This window comes from Sycon ciliatum, chromosome 6 (genome assembly GCF_964019385.1).
Source record: "Sycon ciliatum chromosome 6, ocSycCili1.1, whole genome shotgun sequence".
Taxonomy (NCBI): Eukaryota; Metazoa; Porifera; class Calcarea; order Leucosolenida; family Sycettidae; genus Sycon; species Sycon ciliatum.
Genome location: NC_088648.1, coordinates 28,125,014 through 28,152,302, shown reverse-complemented (window position 1 = coordinate 28,152,302; position 27,289 = coordinate 28,125,014). Strand labels below are relative to the sequence as shown.

Below are 27,289 nucleotides of genomic sequence, written 5' to 3'. Positions count from 1 at the left end.
TTACACAACAGGACAGCTCTACCTGAAGCACTTGATTTACAGATGCTGTTTCTAGTGCCGTAAGCATAGTATAATGTATAGCAGCTATAAGGGCAAAGGAAAGGTATAGTGCTCTTGTTTCTGCAGCAGACAGTGCCATCATCAGGGGAGTCAGAACTTGAGTTTGACTGTCAGCATGATGGCTAGCAATACAGAGTTTGAGCACCTGACATTTCAGGGCTCTAAAATTGCCTGTTCGGCAGCTGAAGATAAAAAGAACAAAGCATTACAAGAGTTCTAAATTGGTGAAGGGGGATGTTTTCGGCAAGTTTTTGTATTTTAACAATACCGTTGATACGACAACTATATCTGCCGGCTGCAGCGTTTTTGTTTTGAGACCTTCAGTACAACTACTGAAGGAAAAGAAGACAAACAATAGGAGGACAGAGAAAGCATTTTTACTCAGAGTTTCACGCACTAAGCGATCATCAGAAAACAGTAATGAGAAATCTGGATCAGTATTGGTTTATATACTCACAAAACAAAGTGCTGCAGCATGGCGCAAATCTAAAAAGAAAAGAAGACATAATGGCAAGCTAGGACATCCAGCAAACAACAAACAGCTAATGATTAAGCAATATGCAAACAGCGCCTTTCATTCCTTGTTGGTGCATGATGCAAGAAAAGAAACATAGAAAACACTGAAAGTTATGCCGGGCTCATTGTTTCATACTCTGGTTCGGGGTTTGCTTCGACCACAGTTGAAGTCATTTCGTACGCATCATTCTCTGTCAATTGACTCACAAAAATGGCCGTGGGCTTGGCGTTGTCGCTCTCTGTCATGCTGATAGTCTTAGCCGTGCCTCGATATCGCGCCAAATAAATTATTATCAAAGCAGCAGGTATAATCAGTCCAGCGAGAAAACCAATGACTCCTGGAACAATATTGGAAGATTTTGAAGTGGAAGTTGGTGCTGTCTGTTCCGCTGAAGGGAAAACTGATCAGGGACATAACAAAAAATACGTAAAACAATCTTATCTGCAATGACCATGCCCTTCTGAATATTAAGTATTGTTAATCAAGCAATGAATTTCAAACTCAATTTGGCGGATTTCCATTGCACTTCAAAGTATAGAGGAATGTGCTCCACGAGTGGGCGCCTCAAATGGTAGGAAAGGCTCTCCCCGCAGAGACAGATACAGCAGAATTTGACGTAAAGGTTTGTAATGGCTTCTTGCACCATCGTTTCTTCAGAGACTGAATAGCAGACCCTGTAGCCCTAAATGGTCATGTAAAACGATAGGCACAATAGATGATAGACATGATTTGAAACGATAATAAATAATAACACTTGGTGTCAATCGACTCCTTTGTCACTGTCAGAAAGTTGTTATCTAGTTTCTATGCTGTCAGTTTCAAGTAGATGTTTCTGGTAAGCTAGGCAACTAAAGCTTATTAAAAAATCCTTTCGATTTGGGGGCAAATTGCACCATATGGATCAGTTTGCACTCCCCGAAATCCGCTTTCTTGCGGAATCTATTCATATAAACAACATTACTCCAACTTTTATATATTGGCAAACACATATAATCGTGAGTCAGTCAAGAGTCAAGTATCAAGTCACGTCAGCGGAAGCGATCATCAGAAACCAGTTAACTCAGAGTTAAAACACTTCTCGGTCCTCTTATTGTTTGAACTAGCTCTGCCTCTCGGTATTGAGCACTCTCTTCGACAGCCTGGAACCTCTTTCTTGTAAAAAAAGAGGATAAGGAGAGAGAGAGAGAGAGAAAGGGAGAGAGAGAGAGAGAGATAGAGGGAGAGAGAAAAGAGAGAGGGAGTGAGAGGCGGAGAGAGAAAGGCGAAGAGAGGAATATTGGAAGCTTTGTTTGTAACTCCGAGATTCACGTAGCCCCGTATTTGCAATTAAAGGACCCCAGCGCTTGTGCCACCATTTACATCTCTTCAGTGAAGGTAAAATATATTAAAAATCTATAATAATTATTTAATACAGGGAGAAGTGGTCCCGTCCACCGCAAAGAGGGCTCAACAGCGCTGGGATGCACTGGAGCTAGTACACAATGGAAGCGGTCCTCACCAAGAAAACACAATCCGTTGCTACTCCGAGTTTCTTGAGTTTTTCAATCGTCAGGCAACTTTTCTAACTAAAGCAGGGCTGTCAGGTCCACTAAAGAAATACACAACCACACAGCAAGGCGCAAAAAAACGCCTTGCTGTGTGGTTGTGTATTTCTTTAGTGGACCTGACAGCCCTGCTTTAGTTAGAAAAGTTGCCTGACGATTGAAAAACTCAAGAAACTCGGAGTAGCAACGGATTGTGTTTTCTTGGTGAGGACCGCTTCCATTGTATAATTATTTAATAAATATTTATAGAAAGGAAAAAAGAAATATAGATATGAGTCGAGAGTAACTCTCCATCACTGCAACCAGATATGATATACAGCCATTTATTGTTGGTTTAACATCCGAGTTTCTAATTATTATTTATCATTATTTACCCCTTTTCGTAATCATAACCCCATTGAAAACCCACATACCACCTTATAGTCAACTGAACCCGCACACACTTCTGTTCTACCTTTGATGCAACCTTTAGCGTAAGCCATCCGCTAATCGCGTACACAGCATACATATACATTCTGTTGGTCATATCAACATAATGTAGTTGGAGGCATAAGATATGAAGTAAGCAACACTATTTGGCCGCATTGGCATTAGTGAGACCTGGCTGCATTCTGGTAAATCCAACGACAAACTCGAAATTAAGCCTATACAGTACAACCATCCTTGTAAAGTTGGAGGCGCTTGCCTGCCTGCCTCCATGATAGAAGCGAGGAGGTGCGGCGATTTATTTCGATAACGGCTCTTAATATCCAGAGAGCAGATGCGTCCAACTCCGATGTTGAGATGGTCTGTTTGACGTGGAATATGTCAATTCAACCGTACTTTCCTGGTCCTGCGTCTGATCAATTATGGAGTACTGCTCTTGAGCTAGTTACCAACCTACAGGGGGAGTAAATCCTCCTCATGGTTTATTTGAATAATGATTTGCTGGAGAAAACAAGTTGGAATTTATCGACGCTCGCACACACCTCTCCTCCCCACGTTGAATCTAATCAACAAAGTTCGAAGCGCATCAGAAGTTATGTAAAAAACCATGAATTTTACGATCGAATAATCTAGCGAATAACCCTCAAGCAAACGACCGATTATTCTACTATTCAAACAAAAATTGTACAATAATGTTGTACACTTTTTGGTCACAAACGCTCAGACAGGCAGGCTGTGTTTACCAGCCCTTGGCGGATTATACCGGCATAATATTTGGCATAATCTTGGGATTTCGTCCAAAAATTATGCTCCGGCATAATAATACGGATTCCAACTTGTGTGGTCGGCATAACCTTTCGGTTTAGACAAAAATTATGCTTAGGGGCATAATACAGCTTTGTCAGAGAGCCTGCAGATGTTTTTTTTAATACCCCAGTTACGACTCCTCGTCATAGCCCTCAGCGGATTATGCCGGCATAATATTTGGCACAATCTTGGGATTTCGTCACAACATTACGCTCTGGCATACTAATAATAATCATGCTCTGGCATAATATACGGATTCCAACGTGTAAGCTCGGCTTATTCTAGACAAAATCCTCCATGTACAGCGTGAATAGTAATACATAGTGGAACCGGGCATAATTCAGCATATTTGTTGGCATAGTTGTGGCATTATCAAATGCATAATTTGACGATTGGCCGAGCATAGTCCGCCAAAGGCTAGTGTTTACATGAGAAAATTCCACCCGGTTCGAGTTCGGCTCGGGTTGAAAGTCTGTACGATAGGCAAAATAGGTGAGCGTTTACATGAAGACAGTTGACCCGGGTCAAATACTGATATGCCGCCAAAAGTCCACTTCTAGAGTCCTGTATGATCACGTGAATCCGTTCGCGCGAAATTTGCATATTGTTTGTTTCTTTCTTTCTTTTATTTGAATTCGTTAAGAGCACAGGCAATTCTGCCTTCTCACCAGAGGAAAAACCTCCGGTTCCTGCTAAGAACGAATAAAATGTTATGAGAGAAGGAAATATTAAAAAGAATCATAACATGATAATTCCAAAGTACAAATTTTGTATATAATTCAAATTGTTGTGTGTATGTGTAAGCATGCAGTGAAGAAAACACAGAGAAAACATGCAGTAATGTGTAGGCATGCCGAGCAATGTGGTTACAAATTACAATTAAGTCCCGTAGCTATGCAGAAGACGTTACTTCAGTAACGTCTGGCGCTAGCCAGGGTCCACACAGCTTTAATTTGGTGTTTGTTTGTTTGAGTGTTTGTGTCACGCCTGGCGCTATGCCGTATCTGTCCCGTACCGTACCGTACCATCAAACACAGCTGGCCACATACAGCTGGCCACAATATTCAAATAGGGCTTTCAAACGCAAGATCATAACGTGAAGCAACTTGGAAGAATGAGTATGAATTCAAAGTGTATGGTGGAATGCATGTAGGGCGATAGTGCGAGTTTGAATCCGCGGTAATGCCTTAAAAATAGGAGAATTGAAAAATTTATAACATCCCTTTTCTTTTTTTGCCGTCATCAAGGCCCTCGACCGTATCTGTCCCGTACCTGTCCCGTACCTGTCCCGTACCTGTCCCGTACCTGTCCCGTACCTGTCCCGTACCTATCCCGTACCGTACCGTACAATCAAAGACGGCTGGCCACAATGCATATTCAAATAGGGCTTTTAAATACAAGATCATAACATGAAGCAACTTGGAAGAATTACAGTCCATTCAGAAAAAATGAACTTCTAGCTTTTGGCCATAAATGGGTCAAACGTTGAGTTATTTTTTGATTTTTTTTCTGCAATCCCATATGGAATCCTCTTCCAATTATGTTTCTGAAGTTTTTTTGTCCAAAAAGCAAGCCATAGCAAGAATAGGATTTCGGCCAAGTTTTGCCCGAAAAGCACTGAATTGGGAAAAACCATCAAAATCCAGGCCGTTTGACCCCGCCTGCAACAGTGCATTCTGCGGTTCAAACCCCAGTTCAGGCACCCTTTTTGGACCCTTTTTCAAATTTCAAAGTTCGCAGCACTACACTGTGTACGATGAAATCACGAAAAATCGCCAAATACGGGAGCTCGCCAGAGCCAGGACCCATCTTTTTATGAATGGACTGTAGTATCAAAGAGTTGGTGGACAAGCCGTTGATTATTCACTCTCATTGTAATATCAAAAAGTATTCTTTCTAGACCAAAGAGTGGTATATTTGATAACATTTAATAACGATAGAAATTTTTACGATACTTCTCCAGACGTTTCGTTGTTCTGAACAACATCGTCAGTGGATAAAGAATGGAGGGCTTTGGGTGGTGGCACGGGTTAATAGGGAGTGATGGTGGACGACTCGGGGACCGCAGTTGACACTCCTGCGGAAGCACAGTCTCTACTGACCAAACTCAACGGAAAACACCCGACAATCAAGTTTGAACTGGAGTTGCCGGACAAAGATGGTTTCCTACCAATCCTGGATATCAGACTAAAGATTCTTCCTGACGGCAAAGTCACACACAAGCTCTACGTAAAAGAAGCAAACAAAGGGATAACACTACACGCAGATTCCCACCATCCAACGGCGGTTAAGATGGCGGTCATTAACAATGAATACAAGCGAGCACAAGACAACAGCACGCCTGAGTTTGCGGAGGAAGCCAGACGCCTCATCTCAGATAAACTTGCAGGGAACGGCTATTCTGCAGAACACATCATCAAAGCGCGAGCCCGAAGAAGAAACACAAGTAAACAAGCAAAAGGGAAACAACTGGTATTTAGAATACCGTACATCTCCGACAAGGTTAACGGCCAAGTACGACAGGCACTTAAGAAAAACGGCATAACGGCACGCCTCGTTAACCCTCGACCCCCAACCATCCAAGAACTCACGAAGAAAAAAGGAGAACCGGAAAAATGCAGAATGCGCGAATGCCCTATGTTCAGGAAGAAATGCACCTGCAGATTTGCCGTGTACGAAGCTACATGCCACCTTTGTCACGAGAGATACGTCGGCTCGACTGGGAGGCAAGTGCACACCCGGGCCCAAGAGCACACAAATGCTGCAAAATCTCATGACAAGAAGTCTGCATTCGGTGTGCACTACGCTAGGGAGCACCCGAACGCCACCCCAGAGATTATGTACGAGATTGCTCAGCTCACGGAGAGGGATGAGCTGAGGCTCCGGATCCGTGAGGCATATGCCATCCGCGACAAGAAACCAACTATCAACAGAAGAAAAGAAGATATGGGAACTGGATTCTTGGCATAACTTGCCTACCACCATCCACTATCTGCCAACCCATCCAAAAATGATCGCAATAGAAGAAGAACACCCGCACCCGATGCTCTCTCCCCCCCCCCCCCAACACACTACACTACCAAAAAGCTTGCAAACGCACACGCATACGCACACACCTCTTTGTATATACTGCTGCTATTGCTGATATTATATATATATCACTAGATGAATCACAACCTCCTGTTTTAGTCCCACCCACCACCTCAAAATATTCCTGCACCCCTTGCCTATAGCGCACACCTTCTGTCACATCTTCCTTCCACGCATACCAATACTCACTACCTTACTCTTTTTCGCACGCACACACACACACACACACACACACACACACACACCTCTTGCCAATTCTACCCACCACATACACCAACACCTATTGCTGATCCACACCCTACCTAGACTCTCTCCCACATTTATCAACCCGACACTTCCATTACGCCACTCCACCTTCTACGCACACCAACACCTTCTACCAACCTACACTTCTACCCGAAGGGTGTACCCCTTCCCACCTGTATCGACCCGCACCTAACCTTCACCATTAACTTAGATACATGTATTTCCCACCTTCACCTTCTCACCTCACCTCATCTCACCACCATCACTCCCTATTAACCCGTGCCACCACCCAAAGCCCTCCATTCTTTATCCACTGACGATGTTGTTCAGAACAACGAAACGTCTGGAGAAGTATCGTAAAAATTTCTATCGTTATTAAATGTTATCAAATATACCACTCTTTGGTCTAGAAAGAATACTTTTTGATAGGACTGTAGTATGTATGCGAAATGTATTGGGGGGTGCATGCAGGGCGATAGTGCGGGTTCGAATCCCAGGTTATGTCTAAAAACAAAAAGTTGAAACTTATAAGAATTTATAACATCCCTATGCTTTTTTGTCTAGGTCATCAAGGCAAAAAAGCATAGCGTAGTGCCCTTAGCTTCCAAGCTCTCTCGTTTGGTGTTTGTGTGTTTGTGTGTTTGTGTGTTTGTGTCACGCCTGGCGTTATCCCGTATCTGTCCCGTACCGTACCGTACCATCAAACACAGCTGGCCACATATAGCTAGCCGCAATATTCAAATAGTGCTTTCAAACGCAAGATCATAACGTGAAGCAACTTGGTAGAATGAGTATGAATGCGAAGTGTATGGGGGAATGCATGTAGGGCGATAGTGCAGGTTCGAATCCCAGGTTATGCTAAAAAAAATAGGCGAATTGAAAAATTTATAACATCCCTATGCTTTTTTTGCCTAGGTCATCAAGGCGGTAGACGGTGTCGTATTACCCTCGACCGTACCTGTGCCGTACCTGTCCCGTACCTGTCCCGTGCCGTACCATGCCATCAAAGACGGCTGGCCACAATGCATATTCAAATAGGGCTTTCAAATGCAAGATCACAACGTGAAGCCACTTGGAAGAATTAGTTTGTATGTAAAGTGTATCGGGGGATGCATGCAGGGCGATAGTGCGGGTTTGAATCCAAGTTTATGTCTTAAAAAAATGAATGAATTTATAACATCCGTATGCTTTTTTGTCTAGGTCATCAAGGCAAAAAAGCATAGCGTAGGGTCCTGAGCTTCCAAGCTCTCTCGTTCTGTTTAGAGCCAGTTTAAAGGCAAACCCCGCACTGTATGCAGTCCTGTTCAAACCTGGGGCGAGATACGCACAGAAGAAGTACGTTTGTACCGTTTTCTTGACCCGGGTTGATTTCAACCCTCCCCTTGGAGAAATCAATCCGGGGCGAAATTTCAACCAGGGTCAAGCGCAATGTGTCATGTAAATGCACCATTTATTTTGTGCACATGACGGGTTGAAATCAGACCCGGGTTGAAACGCCTCATGTAAACACAGATTAGAGTCTACCGTGATCTACCTGTACCGTGCGTAGTCTAGTTGTTGTCTGCAATACAGTACAACGTGTATGCATTCAAGTCCTGAGATATAGCGTTGCTCGCGCGGTAAGCAGCTCGCGGACATACCTGCCTATGAATATTCGATTTTTTGAACCTTCGACATAGATTTTACCCGATCTGTTATTCCTTGAGGTCCAAGAGATCGAGAAAATTCGAATACTCGATTATTCTTTATATCACTGCTGAAACTCGCCGCACCAACGCAGGCATAACAGAAGTAATGTTATTTTCCGAGCGAGGGACTCGAGATGATGAGATTGAGACGATGAGATTGAGGGATGAGATTGAGAGAGGGAAAGAAAGGATGAGACATGGAGGTATCAAGGACCTGGGTAGCTATGGCAATGAATGAACGAAAGCAAGAGTGCATCCACCCAGGCCAAACGAAATATAATGGCAATATGGAAAAGGGAGAGTGCGAGAGCAAGAAGTCGTAGGGTATCCGAGAAGCGGAAATAGGAAAGGGTGCGTGCAGTAGCGTGTGTACGAGTGCGTGTGTGCGTGCATGTATAGGGGAGAGGTCATTGGTGTGCGAGTGCGACTGCGTGCATGCATGAAATCGTGAAGCTAATGTCACTAATGAGAGGACTTCACCAACATCCATCACATCTATTGACTACATTCTTACGAACATGGTGCTAGCTAGTGGTGGAGTAGTGGTTTCCTGCGAATTCTCTGCTCACGGCTTCGTTTATTACAAGCCATGTAGGTGTGTGTTGGCGTAGGGAACACTCGTTTTTGGACACCACCAAAAGTGAAAGAAAGTGATTAAATTGATACTTTGATGAATTTGACGTTCTCCCAATCCTTCCAAAGAATTTATCACTTTCTTTCTCTTCAGGTAGGGTCCAGAAACTGGCAGCGGTTGGTCCCCTGGGGGAGGGAAAAAGACCCAAGTGCCATCTGTATGTGTGGCACGTGTTGTGATCTGCCTTTGGAGTGAAAAAACATATCAGTGCCTTCTAGGTTCGGCCTGGACGCATAACTCAGTGGTGAGAGTATTGCTCATGACAAGCAAGGTCCCGGGTTCGAGTCCTGTTGGGTCTGGCAATTTTTTCTCTTTTCAGGCAATTCACTTCCCCAACTGATACTTTGAATTTGAAGTTCTCCCAATCCTCTCAAAAAATTAATCACCCTTTTCACTTCAGGTAGGGTCCAGAAACTGACAGTGGTTGGTCCCCTGGGGGAGGGAAAAAGACCCAAGTGCCATCAATATGTGTAGCACATGGTGTGATCTGTCTTTGGAGTGAACAACTTGTCAGCGCCTTCTAGGTTCGGCCTGCTCCCATAGTTCAGTGGTGAGAGCATTGCTCATGACAAGCAAGGTCCTGGGTTCAAGTCCTCAGATAGCCAGCAATCGCATGTCATCACGTACATTGAAAATCAACATAATTTTGCGAATCGACCTTTTTTTCAGGATCACTTTTCAACGAGGACGAAGCAAAGTCGGCCGAACGAAGCCTAGAGGAAGAAAATCACCCTCTCCACTTCACCATCACGATACTGACATAGATACGAGATGAAACAACTAAAAATTGCACAAGAAAACTGTACGGCCATCATCGCGCTGACTTTGGCTGACTTTGGTCTGAGAATTTCTATCACGATCAAAAATGTACGAGGAGCACTCAAAAATACGCCACAGACGTACCTTTATTGCTCTCTACTCCTTTTTCAAGGCACAAAAGTCGACTCTCCACTTTCAAACCAGGAACCAGACATACCAGTGGTCCTTTTCAGCTGCACCACGAGCGCAGGAAATGTTCACCAAGGGGCGCAGAGCAGCATCCATTCCAGAAAAAGAGCTAAAATACGAGTGAGACTGCATGACTGAGTACATGAGTACATGTATGAGTACATGCAGAAAATAGTCAATTTCAGCGTTTCTGCTCCAAACAGCAACTAGCTTCGACTAGAAACAAAGATTACACCAAAGGATCAAACAACAACCATTTTCTGCAGTTTTTTTGCAGATAGCTTCCTTGTGCTTGGCCCAGCACGCCAAAAATCACACCTCGGAGGAGTACAAAAATTTCAACTCTCAGATGTCCTCGATTGCTGGCCATGGTAGTGTTGGATCTGGCAAATTTTACCTCTTTTCAGGCAGTTGATTTCCCCAGCTGACAATTACTGAATTAGAATTTGATGTTCTCCCGATCCTCTCAAGAAAAATTAATCACTTTCTTTCACTTCTGGTAGGGTCCAGAAACTGACCGTGGTTGGTCCCCTAGGGGAGGCAAAAAGACCCAAGTGCCATCAGTATGTGTGGCACGTATTGTGACCTGCCTTTGGAGTGAAAAACTTGTCCGCGCCTTCTTGGTTCGGCCTGGTCCTGTAAGGGTAGAAATGCATACTTCTTTTTGAAGTACATTATATTTTGACATGTACATGACTTGGTTGCGACTACTAGTAGTAGTACATGCACGTAAATGTAAGCCTCGTCATAAGCTATAATTAGATCTCCCATGCTTGTAACCTTGTTGTCAGCACTTCTAGAACTAGTACTTCTACCACTTCCTTTTAGTTAGTTAATCACGTTGCTGATTCCGGACTGTTCCATACCTTCCAAGTAATATGCCTGATGAGTAATGTTGCTGACTAAATTGCACAATATAGATATCTGGAGAATGAAGTCGAAGACACCACTGCAGCTGTACTTATGGTTGATAAATATGGTGGTAAAGACACACCTGGCAATAGAGCATGTGTGGGCAGGCGTGTGTTTACCGCCATATTGCCAGGTGTGTCTTTACCACCATATTAATCAACCATAAGTACAGCTGCAGTGGTGTCTTCAACTTCATTCTCCCGAGTCAAGCTCCGTATGAAGACATCCAAGAAGAAGATTGCCTGATGAGTCCAGCGGGGACGAAGCGTAAGTCGCAATCGAGCTATGTCGTTGCTGTGTCATCATCTATGTGCGATGCGCTACTTGATGTACCAGCCTGCTATGCCGGATACCGCCAACCATGCATCGATCAGACGCCAGGCGCGAACTGATGGTGGTGGTGGTGAGAAGGAGAGCTCTGTGCCAGAACTTTGCAGCCTAGAGAGCGTGTGTGGGCAGGCGTGTGTTTACCGCCATATTGCCCGATGTGTCTTTACCACCATATTTTTCAAATATAGATATCTCATCTTCTAGAATACCTCGCTTAGTCATCATAGTAATGTTACGCCATGCTCATTTAATCTACATGTAAAGCCATAATGATCTACATGTAGGTTTACCTTCTCCACTATTCTACAAGTAGAACTTGTAGAATGATGATTTTGTAATCCTTGTCTTACCAACCTTAGTTCTCTACCTTCGCTATAAAAGCTGCTGCATTCTTAGTGTCCTACAGATTAGATTCTTGCAGATTAAGATCAGTTGCCCCGGATCAGTTCCTTCCTCTTAGTTTCATGCAACATGTAGATTCTGACTATTACCTGAAAACCCTCTTTCTCTCTCTCGGAAGAAGTGTGCAATTCTGTATGATAACCACTATTCCTTACTGTACTCTCTTGCTCTGCCGACTGACTAAAACCCGGAGGTAACATTTGGCGCCCAGCAGCAGTTGTGAACCCACGAGGCCATGACGACCAGAGTTTGCCGCATTCAATCGTAGCCTGCATTTCCTGGCACAGGTTTTTCTCCTCATACTTGTCAAGATGAAGTTCCTCCCAGTTTACTTCGTCACTCTAGTGGTATTTCAGTCTATCAACGAAGCTGTAACACGGTCAGCGCGTAGGCAAGTGGATTCGCAAGATGATATGAATGCTTATGCTGAGTACATGGACCATCCCCTACCTCATGGCGCTATGTCTGGCCAATCGCATGAAGTGTCTGGCACCATTCATTCTCCTTCCTGAACCTACTGTGAGAAACTTTTCAACCAACCTACGAACTATTTTGTAAATCCTTTCAATGTGCCAACCTTATCAGACAAACCACGCTATGCCTCGCTAGGTTATTCGCTGTCTTACCGCTATTGTAGGCATATATATATAAAAAATTCAAAATACACAACTCAACCGGCAGGCACATGGGGCTAGCATGGGGTGAGATGGTGCTGATGGGGCTTGCCATGCTCAACCGACCAGAGGTCTCGGCATCTTCACATGGCAGGCGTACAAAATTCGGGAGGGGAGCATAAGCATGAGGGGAAAAAAAGCACGGGAGAAAATGAAAGATTTTACAACGAAGGAGAGGATCTAATTTTGGAACACAGCAGAAAATAGCAAATAATCCAACAGATAATAGGAGTGAAAGGAGAGTGTCAAATGAAGGGTGCAATAGGGTATCAGTGGAGATTGGCTACTCAGGATGGGCGACAATTAGGCTTGGGGTGGGAGAAGCAGGAGCAAACTCTCCCAGAGACCTCCCAGAAACTGACGGCGCTGCGAGCCATTCGCTCCTGCTTAACTGAGCAACAAGCCCTGCTATTTTACAAATCGTTAATAATACCGGACATGTTATATGGATCTAATGCCTTCTTCTCGGTTCTCTCTGCGCACCAACGGCATCAGCTTTCGGTCCTCGACAAGCGATGTATCCGCTGCGTTGCCAACCAGCCATTCCCCTCCCACACATATCCCATCTACACCCGTCTAGGCCTCATCCAAAACGCCCACTGTAAACTCCGCCTTCTCATGCTTCACATCAACACCGCCAGTATTAGTAATCTCCTGTCCAAGCGCCTACGTCGCAAGACTGAAGGCGTCACTCGGATCAACGATCCAAATGCGTTTGTTGTCCCTGCCACCAGGCGAGTCTCTGGTGACTGCCGGCCGCTCGTTTCCGCTGTAAGTTTATGGAAGGCCCTGCCCCAAGAGTTCAAGTCCCTCGCCTGCCACAGATCATTCAAGAGACTTTTAAAAGGTTAATTTTTATGGCTAGCCAGTATCTAGGCTTGGACTTGGAGTCGTTACTCAACTGTGCTTTCTTCTTTTCTTTTCTTTTTTTCTTCTTCTTTTTTTCCCTTTCTCTTTTTCTTTTTGAGTATTTGCTGTCTGTGTTGTCTGTGTTTTTCTCGCTTTCGTGGAGGCTTGCTTGTTGTATCCTTGGCTCTCGGCCGTTACTTTATCGCCATCATAATATTGGGCACCACTGCCCGTTTGGTCTGCGATACAAAATAAAATTTCAACAACTCCAGGAGGAGGCTAGAGGCGGTCGGTTGCCCAGTCCCAGTCAGACTGCCTCAGGTCGTCATAGACCTTCTTCTTGAAGGTCTTCATCGACTTCTGGAGGGGCGAGCTCTGAGGATAGAGGCTAGGAGGAAATTCCAGGTGTCAATCATACCGTGGGGGAAGGACCGAAGGACATTGTTCCGAGACTGAGGTGGGACAGTCTTGGTCAGCTGGAACGGATGGTGGCTCGCAATTGTGCGCACGCTGGCTCGGGTGCGGGCCCGGGCTGGGGCTGGAGCCGGCGGGGGTAGGGGAGGGGGGGGGGGGCTGTGATCATGGCAGGGCCTGTCAGATAGTGGAGCTTGAACAGGCAGCAGAGAGCAATAACAGAGCGACGGATGTCCAGGCAGGGCAGGTAGCAGCCATCACCAAAGTGCCCTAAGTTGGATGGCTATGAGCTTTGCTAGTGTGGAGGGTGCTGCGCTCATCCAGACCAGCATCCCATACTCCAGGATCGGCCGAACTAACCCACGGTATGCTGCGGCACGGCATCGTGGGATGAGAGCCTTGGCAACCTTGCGGAAGCAGCCGAGTCGCTGCGCAACGCGTATTGCGAGGGACCGTATGTGCTGCTTGAAGCATAGCTGGCTGTCAAATGTTATTCCTACCAGGCGGAGCTGATCCACCTCAGGTACATCTGTCCCCTGGAAAGTGATAGAGGGAACTGGGTGGTGGGATCGTCGGTGGGTGATCGTGAGGGACCGACTTTGTCGGCTAAAACCTGATTCGCCAGAGGGTGCCCCAGTCGGCAAGTGCGTCAACAGCCTGCTGGAGCGTTGCGACTCCATCTGGGATATTGGCTCGGATTGTGATACACGTATATACCGTGGTGGCGTTGGCATATACTGCGAGTTAAGCCTCTTCAGGTAGGTGGTCCTCTGCGTCGTTGATGTAGCAGTCGGCAGCAGGAAGCTTGCAGCTATGTGCCGGTCAAGACTGTGGCATCGAAGCCGCAGTCCACGCAATGACCGACATCTTTAACTACCCTGACACTGATAGTGTTCTGATGGCTGATGCCGCTAACGCATTCAACAACCTGAACCGCAGCGTATGCCTCCGTAACGTCTGCCATCTGTGCCCTGCGCTGGCAACGGTGGCGATCAACTCGTACCGAAGCGCGAGTTGCCTATTTGTTGGCTGTGAAAGCATTTCCTCCAGCGAGGGAACCACACAAGGGGATCCACTCGCAATGCTTCTCTACGCCATCGGCATTCTCCCTCTCATTCAGGCAACCGACACGGATGGTGCCAGGCAGCTGTGGTACGCAGATGATTCCTCTGCTGGCATTAGGCTACGCCGCCTCTGTACGTAGTGGGATGTCCCGTGGTCCGGGCTTCGGGTACCACCTTAACGCGGCAAAATCCGTACTGGTCGTGAAACTGGACTGCCTGGAATAAGCCACAAGGATCTTCGCTGATACTGGCATCCAGATAACTGCTGAGGGGCATCGGTATCTCTTTGCGGCGATAGGCACTCCTGCCTTTATTCAAGATTACCTCCAGAAGAAGGCAGATGCATGGTGCAAGGAGATCGATGTTCTGTCCTCCTTTGGCCTATTTCAACCACAAGCAGCATATGAAGCCTTCACGCATAGCCTTGCCAACAGGTGGACGTTCCTCTGCCGAGTTCAGAAGGAGGCTCCGGAAGCCATGGCACCCGTTGAGCATATCATCTAAACCAAGCTTCTACCAAACTTGACGGGACAGCCTATTGACTCCGCTCTCAGACATCTCTTCTCTCTCCCCTGCCGTGAAGGCGGGCTCGGTGTGCTTGACCCGACCACACTGGGGACGCAGTACTGTTCCTCTCGATCCATCACCTCGTCGCTCGTTGAGAACATCGTCGCTCAGTGCCCACAGCTTGGTGATGCGCTAGCCACAGTCAGCCACATGAAGACCAGGGTACGCAATGAAGCCCCCCGCCGTATTCAGAAGGCTACTGCGTCTTTCATCACCGCAGCACCTGGAAGCCTGCAGCGTACTATCCACCTGGCCCGCGAATCTGGAGCATCCAGCTGGCTAACCTGCCGTCCACTGAAGGCTCCTGAGTTCTCCCTATCCAAGAGTGAGTTGAGGGATGGCCTAGCTCTGCGGTATGGATGGCAGCCCAGCCGCGTACCATCAGCGTGTGTGTGCGGTGAGCCATTCGATTTGACCCGCGCTCTTTCCTGCATCACTGGCGGCTACCCGACAATCCGTCCCAACGAGCTTCGTGACGTGACAGCAAATCTGCTCAAGAGAGTGGCCACGAATGTCGCAGTCGAACCTCGACTCCAGCCGCTAACTGGAGAAAGCTGCAGTACCGAACCGCTATCACTGACGACCAGGCCCGATTGAATGTGGCGGCTAGTGGTGTTTGGGTTTGAAGATTCGAGCGTGTGTTTCTCGATGTACGGGTTTTCAACCCTTTCGCGCAATCGAATCGGACCTCCTCACTCACCAGCACGTACCAGCGCCATGAGAAGGAAAAACGTCGACACTATGGTCAACGCGTCAGGGGTATTCAGCATGCCACCTTCCTGCCATTGTTTTTCTCAGCCAGTGGTGGGATGGGGAAATCCGCCACCACCTTTTACAAGCGTGTCGTTTCTCTAGTCTCAGAGAAGACGAAGGAGCCGTACAGCCAGGTCATGTCGTGGATCCGGTGCCGGCTGTCTTTTGCTCTGCCTAGATCCAGCATTGCTTGTTTGCGGGGTGCACGGCGGATTCGTCCCCTGCCAGCCATGGACACCTCTGTTGTGAGGGTGGTGGCTGAAGTGGCTATCCGGTCCTGAGGCAGTTGTGTTCGGTGGCCAAGGCCGGTTTTTGACATGACTGTACTAAGTACATCGTAGTTGTACATTTGGAATTACAATTGTTATTATTTTCATTAGACTGTCTTTACAGCCATTTAAAAAAAAATATGATGCGGTGCTGCCAAATAATTTTCGCCCAAAATCGTATATCTCAGCAAATGTGTTTCCACAGAATTCCAAACATCGCCCTAAATTCCATGAAAATTCGCTTCGTGGCTAGCCCTTTCCGAAAGGTGCTCGCCTTTTTTCGCCCTTTTTGGCCCTTTTTTGGAAAAGCCCGTTTCTTTTGCCCTTTATTGCGTTTTTTGGTGAATATCGCCCTTTTTGAGCTTTTTTAGCTGAACAAGTGCTAAAATCTGTTTGCTCATGCATGCGGTCACAGTTTCCGAGTGCTCGATGTGGATGGGCCTTGGCATGCCGCATTTTCGGGGGGGGGGGGGGGCAACAAGTTGGTGAAGCTTGTACCCTATGTACAGAATGCTGTAAAAAGTGGGTATTTTGAACTTTACTTCCTGTTTTGCCCTCCGTGGACCCATAAATGGAAGAGCGCGTATTCATTTCTCATCTTGTGTCATATCTGAACATGTATCATGGCTATCCTTCAATGAAAAAAGAGCACTTTTTGCCTGTTTTCACTGAAAACAGAGAACTTTTTCAGCATATTTTGCGGGACGCGAAAAACACTAATTGCGAATTAAAAGAGCACCTTTGGGAAAGGGCTATTCGTGGCCATGGTGAAGAATGTAGATCGGGAAGAGCGTTGGGCCGAGGATGCTGCCCTGCGGTACTCCTGACTGGATGTCATGGGTAGTAGAGGCCTGGTCACCTACGACACCTTTGATCTTAAGGCTAGTAAGATAGCTCTTCAGCCAACAGAGCAGGGACCCTTTGACACCGTGTTGCTCTGCCTTGTGAAGGACTCCTTGTTCTGTTACTTTCTAGTATGTATATAACCATACATAACCTTAATCATGCAGGTGTTGTGATCTGCCTCTGGAGTGAAAAGCTTGTCAGCGCCTTCTAGGTTCGGCCTGGTCCCATAGCTCAGTGGTTAGAGCATTGCTCATGACAAGCAAGATCCCGGGGGAGGGAAAAAGACCCAAGTGCCATCAGTAGGTGTTGCAGGTGTTGTGACCTGCCTTTGGAGTGAAAAACTTGTCAGCGCCTTCTAGGTTCGGCCTGGTGGTTAGAGCATTGCTCATGACAAGCAGTGTCCCGGGTTCGAGTCCTGGTGGGTCTTGCAATTTTTCTCTCTTTTCAGGCAGTTCACTTCCCCGACTTACACTATGAATTTGACGTCCTCCCAATCTTTAAAAAAATTATCACCTTCTTTCCCTTCTGGTAAGGCCCAGAAACTGACCGTAGTTGGCCCCTGGGGGAGGGACAAAGACCCAAATGCCATCAGTATGTGTGGCACGTGTTGGGACCTGCCATTGGAGTGAAAAACGTTTCAGCGCCTTCCAGGTTCGGCCTGGTCCCATAGCTCAGTGGTTAGAGCATTGCTCATGACAAGCAAGGTCCCGGGTTCGAGTCCTGGAAGGTCTGACTATTTTTTCTGTTTTCAGGGAGTTCACTCCCCCGATTGACACTTTGAATTTGGCGTTCTCCCAATCCTTTCCGAAAATAATATTATTATTATTATTTTCACTAGTTTGAGGGTAAGAGACAACCGGGAAAGATCTGAAGAAAAATGTGACCGTCACCGACAGGACTCGAACCAGGGACCCTCGCTTGTAGCTAGCAATGCTCTAACCACTGAGTTATGGGGCAGTCGTCATTCCGGCAGAGACTGTTCAACATTTTCTTCAGACTTCGTAACTCACACTTCCTGTGAATCCACACAGGCGGGTGGGATGCAGCCCTCACTGTACCCACACACTTCACGTACACTCTAGCACGCGGGGAGCCCCAAGTCCTAAAATCTTCACTAGTTTAAGGGAAAGAGACAAACGAGAAAAGTCTGAAGAAAAAATGGACCGTCACCACCAGGACTCGAACCAGGGACCCTCGCTTGTAGCTAGCGATGCTCTAACCACTGAGCTATGGTGTAGTCGTCATCCCAGCAGAGACTGTTCAACATTTTCTTCAGACTTCGTAGCTCACACTTCCTGTGAATCCACACAGGCGGGTGCGACGCAGCCCTCACTGTACCCACACACTTCACTTCACAATTTAGCACGCTGGGAGCCCGAAGTCATAAAATCTTCACTAGTTTGAGGGAAAAAGAAAAACGGGAAAAGTCTGAGGAAAAAATGGACCGTCACCACCAGGACTCGAACCAGGGACCCTCGCTTGTAGCTAGCGATGCTGTAACCACTGAGCTATGGTGTAGTCGTCATCCTAGCAGAGACTGTTCAACATTTTCTTCAGACTTCGTAACTCACACTTCCTGTGAATCCACACAGGCGGGTGGGACGCAGCCCTCACTGTACCCACACACCTCAAGTACACTCTAGCACGCGGGGAGCCCGAACTCATAAAATCTTCACAAGTTTGAGGGAAAGAGACAAACGGGAAAAGTCTGAAAAAAATTGACCGTCACCACCAGTACTCGAACCAGGGACCCTCGCTTGTAGCTAGCAATGCTCTAACCACTGAGCTATGGTGTAGTCGTCATCCCAGCAGAGACTGTTCAACATTTTCTTCAGACTTTGTAACTCACACTTCCTGTGAATCCACACAGGCGGGTGGGACGCAGCCCTCACACTTCACGTACACGCTAGCACCCGGGGAGCCCTAAGTCATAAAATCTTCACTAGTTTGAGGGAAAGAGACAAATGGGAAAAGTCTGAAGAAAAAATGGACCGTCACCACCAGGACTCGACCAAGGGACACTCGCTTGTAGATAGCGATGCTCTAACCACTGAGCTATGGTGTAGTCGTCATCCCAGCAGAGACCGTTCAACATTTTCTTCAGACTAATAATAATAATAATAAAGCTCGTCCATCTTTTTAAACAGGCACCTGACGCTCGAGCTAATGAATTCGCGATTTCCATTTCTTGAAGTATTTTTTATATTATTTTAATTATTTGTTTCTTCTTTTTGGTATTTCGGCAATTGAAGGTACTCACTCACTGATATTGTGTGGAGAACAAAGTTACTGTAGGCTAGTATTAAGTATCCTAGGAAACCAGTGGGCTGAAGCCTGAGCCCTGTGCTGGGGCAAGCGGTTGGCTGTGGCCAGGGTCAATGTTGTTGCTCTCTTTTTGTTTGTAATTTTTGAACTCAGGTGAGGATTTCGCATTGGACTGGCTCTCCTGCATCGTTCGGAGGTAATCCAGGGGTTTGCTGGATGTTCGGACATGTCTGTGTTAGTCACCAGTGAGGAGAGGAGGTCTTCAGCACGCGGCGAATATGGGTGATTACATGTTGTTGTAGGAGTAGTTGTGTCGGTGTGCGGTGAGTTGGATGTTGTTGTGCCTGTACCTGCGCTGCCTGGCGGCGTTTCGGGGTGTACGGTCGTGCTGGTTGCCGACATGGCCGTGACCACTTCACCAAAATGGTTGGTGGGATCACTTCAGTTAACCAACGTATAAAATTGAAGGGATTGAACTAGCACACAACCAAATCCATTCCAGGCTGTAACAAGGGTAGGAGGAGATGTCATTAACAACTTACCCATGCAGTGTGGAGTGTCAGACCATACTCCACTTTCCAAGCACACAACAGATCTACTACCGTTGATCTGGTATCCGGTGTTACACGTCACTTCAGCAACACTGTTCACTCTCTGTGTCTGCGCTTCACTGAATGCACCATTGGCGATTTGGAGCACTGCACATGTCGGTATCTCTATGAACGGAAAGCACACATAAGGCGGGATCAGTGTACATTTACCATCCTCATTATCATTATGGATGCTTGTGATGTCTTGGGTGGAAAAGCCAACAGAGCAGCCCTATTTTCCAAACCATCAATCCAATACTGTGGATTGTCCAACGTCGGACCATGGAAACATGAGCTCTCACATTTATACTCTATTGATGGTAATTCAGTCAAATCTCAACCGAAATCTGAATCTTCGAAACAAATAACAATGCAGATTCTCAGCAACTATAAGATATCTACAATGAAGTTTGAGCAAACCGTATTCGAACAAACTGTTGCAATCACAAACGAGGAGCTTCCTATTTATCCTTCGTATTAGCATGGGGAGAAATGTTTAGAGAAGCAGTAACGAAGTTAGAGTCATTCATTCTAACACGCGTACCTCCCGTAAATCCTCGTCAATACGCATTCTACACTCGTGCTGTACAGTTAAACCTCTTTAGGACGAACATCAAGGGACCGATAATATTTGTTCGCAATAACAGGAGTTCTTCTTATCTATATGTTTTAACCAGTGAATACACAGGGTTTCACCCAATACAGTTACGAATACTAGTTCTTCTTAGGCAAACATTAAATTTTGTCTTTTCAGTGTTCTTCCTAACGAGGTTTCACTATAATAGTGTGGGCTCAGTGCCCAGGCGTCATAGAATCCATTAAAGAATATCGAATCAGCATCGGATAGGATAACGAATTGGACAAGCGTACAGACATCGCCATTCCATGCGGTGAGAAATAGAGTAGGGAATTGTATCATTCACTCACCAATGCAGTGTGGAGTGTCAGACCATTTTCCACTTTCCAAGCACACAACAGATCTACTGCCGTTGATCTCGTATCCTTCGTTGCATGTCACATTTGCAACCATGTTCAGTCTCTGCGTCTGCAGTTCACTGAATGCACCGTCGGCAATTGTAAGGACTGCACATGTTGGTATACCTACGGTTGGAAAAGAAGATGCGGATCAGCGGACAGGCAATATTATCGTTATCATTATGCAGACGGTACAGCACTGTTTTCAACAAACTCACTCTTTATCGTGCACGTTAAAGTCGGACGGTAGAAATGTCTGTCGGCTTGAACAGGGTTCAATTCTTGGCGATGAAGTCTGAGCAGCTTCCGCTTGATGGAAAATGTTCTGTTTTGTTTTCATTTTGTGCTGCTGACAGGTTTTCAGTCCCTAGCTGCCACGGATGAGTATGAAAATATTCCTACGGAAGCAAGGGATGATTAGAATATTGCCCCAAAACAATAGGAGAGCATGTCTGAGAAAAGCAGAACATATGTGCAAGTCGATCTCTCAGATTTCGCTCAGATTTTGCAGGTAGGTTTGCTTTGGGGTGTAGATCGACATTCCAAAGCCCGTAGAAAATCTTTTGAAGGAAACCATGAAATTGGTATACCCCTCAATATTGGCCCAATATTGGCACGATTTATGGGTCTACAAGCGAGCCACGGCACAGCGTACAAGAACAAGCTACAAACAAAAATCCATCAAGCCAACATTACCTCACCTTAGAAGAGTTCTTGGGCCAGCACCAGCTAGCCACGCCAGCATCCCAGAAGACGAGGGCAATCATCCCTTGACGGCACAAATTATCGTCTTGATAATAGCCAAATTACAAGCACTGATAAAACAGCTAGCTACGTCCTCAATTAGCAAACACTATACACCAGCAGATAGTAGAACACCTCTTCTAGCACTGAGGACATGTCCCCCCTCATCCTTTTTGTGTTTTCTTGAAATAAACAATTTAGAATTTTTCCACTCAACCATTCTGAAATACGTCCAAACTCATACCTGCGCAGGAAAGCTCGCCCCTCCGCGACGTCTAGTCAGCAATTTCTACTCCAACACCACTCCCAACGCTGCAGAACAAAGTGTATTGTTGACTCTGACAAGTGAAAGCCGCGGTTTGGTTTTATAAACGAGCCACGGCACAGCGAACAAGAACAAGCTACAAACAAAACTCCATCAAGCCAACATTACCTCACCTTAGAAGAGTTCTTGGGGCAGCACCACTTAGCGATGCCAGCATCCCAGAAGACGATGGCAATAATCCCTTGACGCCACAAATGATCGTCTTGAAAGAAGCCAAATTACAAGCGCTGATAAAACAGCGAGCTACGTCCTCAATTAGCAAACACTGGCAGATAGTAGAACACCTCTTCTAGCAATGAGGACATGTCCCCCATCATCCTTTTTGGGTTTTCTTGAAATACACAATTTTGAATTTATCCACTCGACCATTCTGAAATACGTCCAAACTCATACCTGCGCAGGAAAGCTCGCCCCTCCGCGACATGTGGTCAGCAATTTTTACTCCAACACCACTCCCAACGCTGCAGAACAAAGTGTATTGTTGACTCTGACAAGGAAAAGCAGCGGTGATCACTTGTCACTCCAAACGACAAGCTTCTCCATGCGCCACCAACATTTTTCGGTGCAACAGTTGATGCAAAAGTGGCTGAATTTTTGCGTGTAGTTTTTGGATTTTACTGCAAGAGGAATGAAGAAATCACGTGGATCGTGACGTAGAATAATGCTTTCTGGTGCACGACACAATGCGCATGATCACGATCGTTCCTGAGGCGCTATTTGAAACGGACCATGAGGGAGGAGGTAAGATGCATTATTTCTTGCATGCTCTGCTCAGAACATGCAGAAAGTATCGTAATAACGCTAGTAGTATTGCCTTGGCGAGAATTCTTTGAGATATTTCCTCTTGCAGTATGAACAGGGATGCATTTTTTCACAGTAACCTCGCTCATCCCGAACATGGTTCAACAGGAACTACGGCTAGTTTACATGCTGATGATCCACGTAGATCTGCAACAGCAAGGAATGAGCGTGGTCCATGCCATCAAGGACAAGGTCGATTGGAGTTGACCAGCGCGCGGCCTACACTGTTACATGGTTGCATGGGCCATGGGGTACGTGGCACGCCCTCATGGCAGATTTCTTACGTCATGAACAACGTGATTTGACCCTACTCGCCCTAGACTCTGTGCTGCATGTTGAGGGATCTAGGGAAAGTCCCGGCTGGAGGGCCTACAACACGACATGCGTGCTCTAGTCTTGAGCTGGACATCAAGATGCACGTGATCCGATCTAGATCAACGAGTGATCCATGTAAGTGCAGGTGAGCTTGATCAAGGTGACTCGGAACAACTGCTGAACCATGATCTACGAGACCTGGCATTCTCGATTCACGAGGCACGTGATTTCTTCAATCCTCTTGCAGTAAAAATCCAAAACTACACGCAAAAATTCAGTCACTTTTGCATCAACTGTTGAACCGAAAAATGTTGGTGGCGCAAGGAGAAGCTTGTCGTTGGGAGTGACAAGTGATCACCGCTGCTTTTCCTTGTCAGAGTCAACAATACACTTTGTTCTGCAGCGTTGAGAGTGGTGTTGGAGTAGAAATTGCTGACTACTTGTCGCGGGGGGGGGGGGGGGGGGGCGAGCTTTCCTCCGCAGGTATGAGTTTGGACGTATTTCAGAATGGTCGAGTGGATAAATTCAAAATTGTGTATTTCAAGAAAACCCAAAAAGGATGATGGGGGACATGTCCTCATTGCTAGAAGAGGTGTTTTACTATCTGCCAGTGTTTGCTAATTGAGGACGTAGCTCGCTGTTTTATCAGCGCTTGTAATTTGGCTTCTTTCAAGACGATCATTTGTGGCGTCAAGGGATTATTGCCCTCGTCTTCTGGGATGCTGGCATCGCTAAGTGGTGCTGCCCCATGAACTCTTCTAAGGTGAGGTAATGTTGGCTTGATGGAGTTTTGTTTGTAGCTTGTTCTTGTTCGCTGTGCCGTGGCTCGTTTGTAAACCTATAAATCGCGCCAATATTGGGCCAATATTGAGGGGTATACCAATTTCATGGTTCCCTTCAAAAGATTTTGCGCGGGCTTTGGAATGTCGATCTACACCCCAAAGCAATCCTACCCGCAAAATTTGAGGGAAATCTGAGCGACCGACTTGCACATATGTTCTGGTTTACTCAGACATGCTCTCTTAATTAAGAATATTTAACTGAATGGAAATTAAATTGCACATAATGTGGCGTTTCACAACTTGACTTGGAAATTAGATATAGCGGCATTTTCCGGAGTTTTCGCAGAGATAGATTATCTTGATAAATTTGCAATTAGTGTTCTTATCTCTCTAAGTGCTTTCCAGCCTAAGATCATCAAAATCGGTGAAGTACAAAGGAAGTTATGGTGGAATGGCTAGAAAGCAGTGATCGTAATTAGTACTGCAACTGAAGCGTTAGTAATTCATGGACACACTAGGGCAAAAATTATGCAATCGAATCTACAACTAAACTAGATGTTTTCCATGGTACATATTTTCCGTTGCTCTCCATCTGATATGTTAGTGATTCAAATTAGAAATTTTGATAAGTGATGTCCAGGTTACGGACTTTTGAGTGTGGTGTGTTTTCAGAGAAAAACTACCCCGTTTCCTCGTACCCGTACTCAGTGTACTAGCGACAGGATTCCGCAGCAGTCAAATGGCTGAACCAAATATTTCAACCATCCACTCATCATATGCACAGGGATTGTATTTGGTTGTGTTGAAGAAAAAAAACGGAACACCCACTTCATGTGAGTTTATGTGTATTTCCTCATATTGATCCTGGTGCCTAGCTTCGACAACCATAATAATTATTATGCAGAACTCCTCAAGTTCTTGCACAAACTAAACGTAATACATTATTCTGCACTTACGTTGGCAGGTGGGTGGTGATGTAGACCATTGTCCAGTCAGTAGGCAAGTAGTCACAGCATCACCAGACAACACATATCCATCATTGCAACTGTAGGTTGCCGTGGATAGATAATCATGAGTTGTTACCCTTACGGAGCCAAGCCAAGGGTTCACCAGTGTTTTGCACACGACTCCTGTACAGTAGAGCAACAAGACATACCATACGGGAGCGATTAGGGCCCTCTCTTGTAATTGTGCCCCATCTCGAAAACTGCCCCAGTCTATAAGAGCCAGTGAATAAAATGGAGCTCTCTCTCTCTCTCCTTTGGATAGTGCCCTCCCCCCCCCCCCCCGAGCTTGTAACCAAGCGCATGTGCAAGTTTGGTGCTCTTTTGGTAATGTTCTTGTCCATGTCATTGAACTGGTGGTTTCTGGATGAACATCGCAGTTCTTGTTGTCGTTTCGGTTGAGTGGTGATAGTTTACAGTAGGCTTTAGGCTCTGTTTTTCTCTGTTTTACGGTGCATGGTGCAAATGTACGGGCATTGAAAACATAGTGCCCTCTCCTATATTGTTAAATCTCTTGAACATTGCCTCAGCTCTGATGGAAATTGAAAATGTAGTGCCCCAGGGGCACTAATCGCGTGAGTACGGTCAAGACAGCCAATTTAATTGAGGAGAGGGTGAGACCAACCACGGAAGAAGAGAAAAAAGAAAATGAAAAGTACGTACACAAAGTGGGAAGGGATTAGCAACTTACAAAGCAATGGGATGCTCAGCGAGCTATGCAGCGGAAGTGGGGACTGTGACTTTGTTTACTGGGAGATACTGAAGTGCTGTCTGACGAGGGTACGGAATTTGGGCATATCTCGAGCTTGTCTAACACTGGGAGGCAGTTGGAGCCACGTGGAGTAGGAGGAAAAGAAAGGGGAATTTACGAATAGGGTAGACCTAGCTAGGGGGAGACGAACGCAGCTTCGGGTGGTGCCACCTGAATTGAACCAATTAAGGGACTGTAAATGAGCAGGGTGATGGTCAAGAAAAATTGAATGTGCCAGGGTGCACTTGGAAGCATCAAGGTAGTGTTGCAGAGTGGTAGTGGATGCAGCAGCATACAAGTCTAGATTTGAGATGTAACAATCAATACGAAATATGGCCCAGAACCTGCGAAAACCAGGCTTAGGGTGAAATTTCAAAAAAATGTAGGTTTGCAACGGGCAAACCAAAGTTATCATGCCACAGAAGCACTCGCGGCCAGCGCCTCGCAGGCAGTCCGCAACGCCGGCTGTCATCGTACATCGTCCCCAAGCGTGGGAAAATGGCACATGCGCCAGCGTGGGACTCGCAGCCTTGCTGGCAGAGAACAGCAGCGAGACCTTTCTATGCAAACAAATTTGTTTGAGCACCTTGGCTTGCAATATCAGCAGTGTTGTGCGAATTTTCTAGCTAGCCTATCATGAGTCGTTTTCAAACAGCAGCACCAGGAGATCCGCGAGCTAATCCGCTCCTCCATCCGAGAAGCCATTTCCGGGGACGACTCTGGCGAGCCGGATGCTGATATCGCCTGCGCACAAGGCCTGAACTCGGCAGGTACTACTGAGGTAGGCTTGACTCTGACGTGCCTATCTCTTAGCCTGTCAAACCCTATATATAGGGTTTTCAGCCGCGCGTTCTATCTTGAGCTCTCTTGAGAGCCCACTTGGCTGCTATGGCAACTAGACGCCTGGGCCTACATACGTAGAATGTACGTACGGTTCTCTTGCTGAAGACCGTGATCATTTTGTTGCTGTTTTCTTCAAGTACGGTTAGTTTTAGTGCAGCTCTGTCGTAACATTTTCTAGACCCTATATCTAGGGTTTGATTGTTCACGATGGAGGAAGAGCAACTTGAGTTAGTGGAGACGAACTCGGGCGATGAGAATGTTCCTGGCGACCTGGTGTCGACTCAGGATGATGATGTCGATGTTCCAGCAGCGTCGGATGCTCCTGAAGAAGAAGGCGAAGCATCAACAGCGGCTGTCGCAGCTGCCGCTCCCGCCATTGCCGTTTCTGCATCAGCTGATCCACACGTGGGTCGGAAGCAGCAAATGCGGCGACACTCGCGCACGTCGTAGGAGCGCTCCTGCTAACATCAATGGCAATGCAGTGAACATATCAAAAAAACCCAAGTGAAACTGTGTGTATTGTGTGCCCAGTTGTGAGGACTGATCAAACCCTTTCTTTAGGGGTCCTAACCCTATATATAGGGTCTTTATGTGTAGCGTTATGTCAAACCCTATATATAGGGTTTCCTGGTGACAGGCTAAGAGATACATGCATCTCCACCACATGCCCACACCCGTCCCGGCCTGTGTGTTGCACATGTGGCCGAGAGTGGTGGAGAAAGTGCTGCGAGGGGAGTTCGTAGATTTAGCACTCCTCCTCAGGCTCCTGCGCCCCTCAGCAGGGCCCGCTGAACCCTCAGCCAAACGTTTCAGGCTCGAGAACGACTCGGATGGGTCAGTAGTGCTGGCCCCAG

The 27,289-nt window shown here is 46.4% G+C and overlaps 1 protein-coding gene across 1 annotated transcript; it reads right to left on the bottom strand.

Annotated features, from left to right (window-relative positions):
* On the bottom strand, positions 1-24,910 carry LOC135819837 (P-selectin-like). The gene is made up of 4 exons (XM_065333120.1): positions 24,794-24,910; positions 20,823-20,996; positions 19,848-20,021; positions 1-977 (listed from the first exon to the last, which is right to left on the bottom strand). Exons 2-4 carry the CDS (start codon positions 20,923-20,925, stop codon positions 688-690), a joined length of 567 nt encoding a protein of 188 aa, XP_065189192.1. The 5' UTR covers positions 20,926-20,996; positions 24,794-24,910; the 3' UTR covers positions 1-687.
* Between the last annotated feature and the right edge of the window lie 2,379 nt (positions 24,911-27,289).

Bases quoted from the DNA above. Each gene is read 5' to 3' on its own strand.
- LOC135819837 (XM_065333120.1), bottom strand. From the start codon at position 20,925: ATGGTTGCAAATGTGACATGCAACGAAGGATACGAGATCAACGGCAGT. The intron at 20,022-20,822 runs GTGAGTGAATGA...TTCCGTTCATAG, and splicing joins TGACACTCCACACTGCATTG to AGATACCGACATGTGCAGTG. The intron at 978-19,847 runs GTAAGTTGTTAA...GTCCCTGATCAG, and splicing joins TGACACTCCACACTGCATGG to TTTTCCCTTCAGCGGAACAG.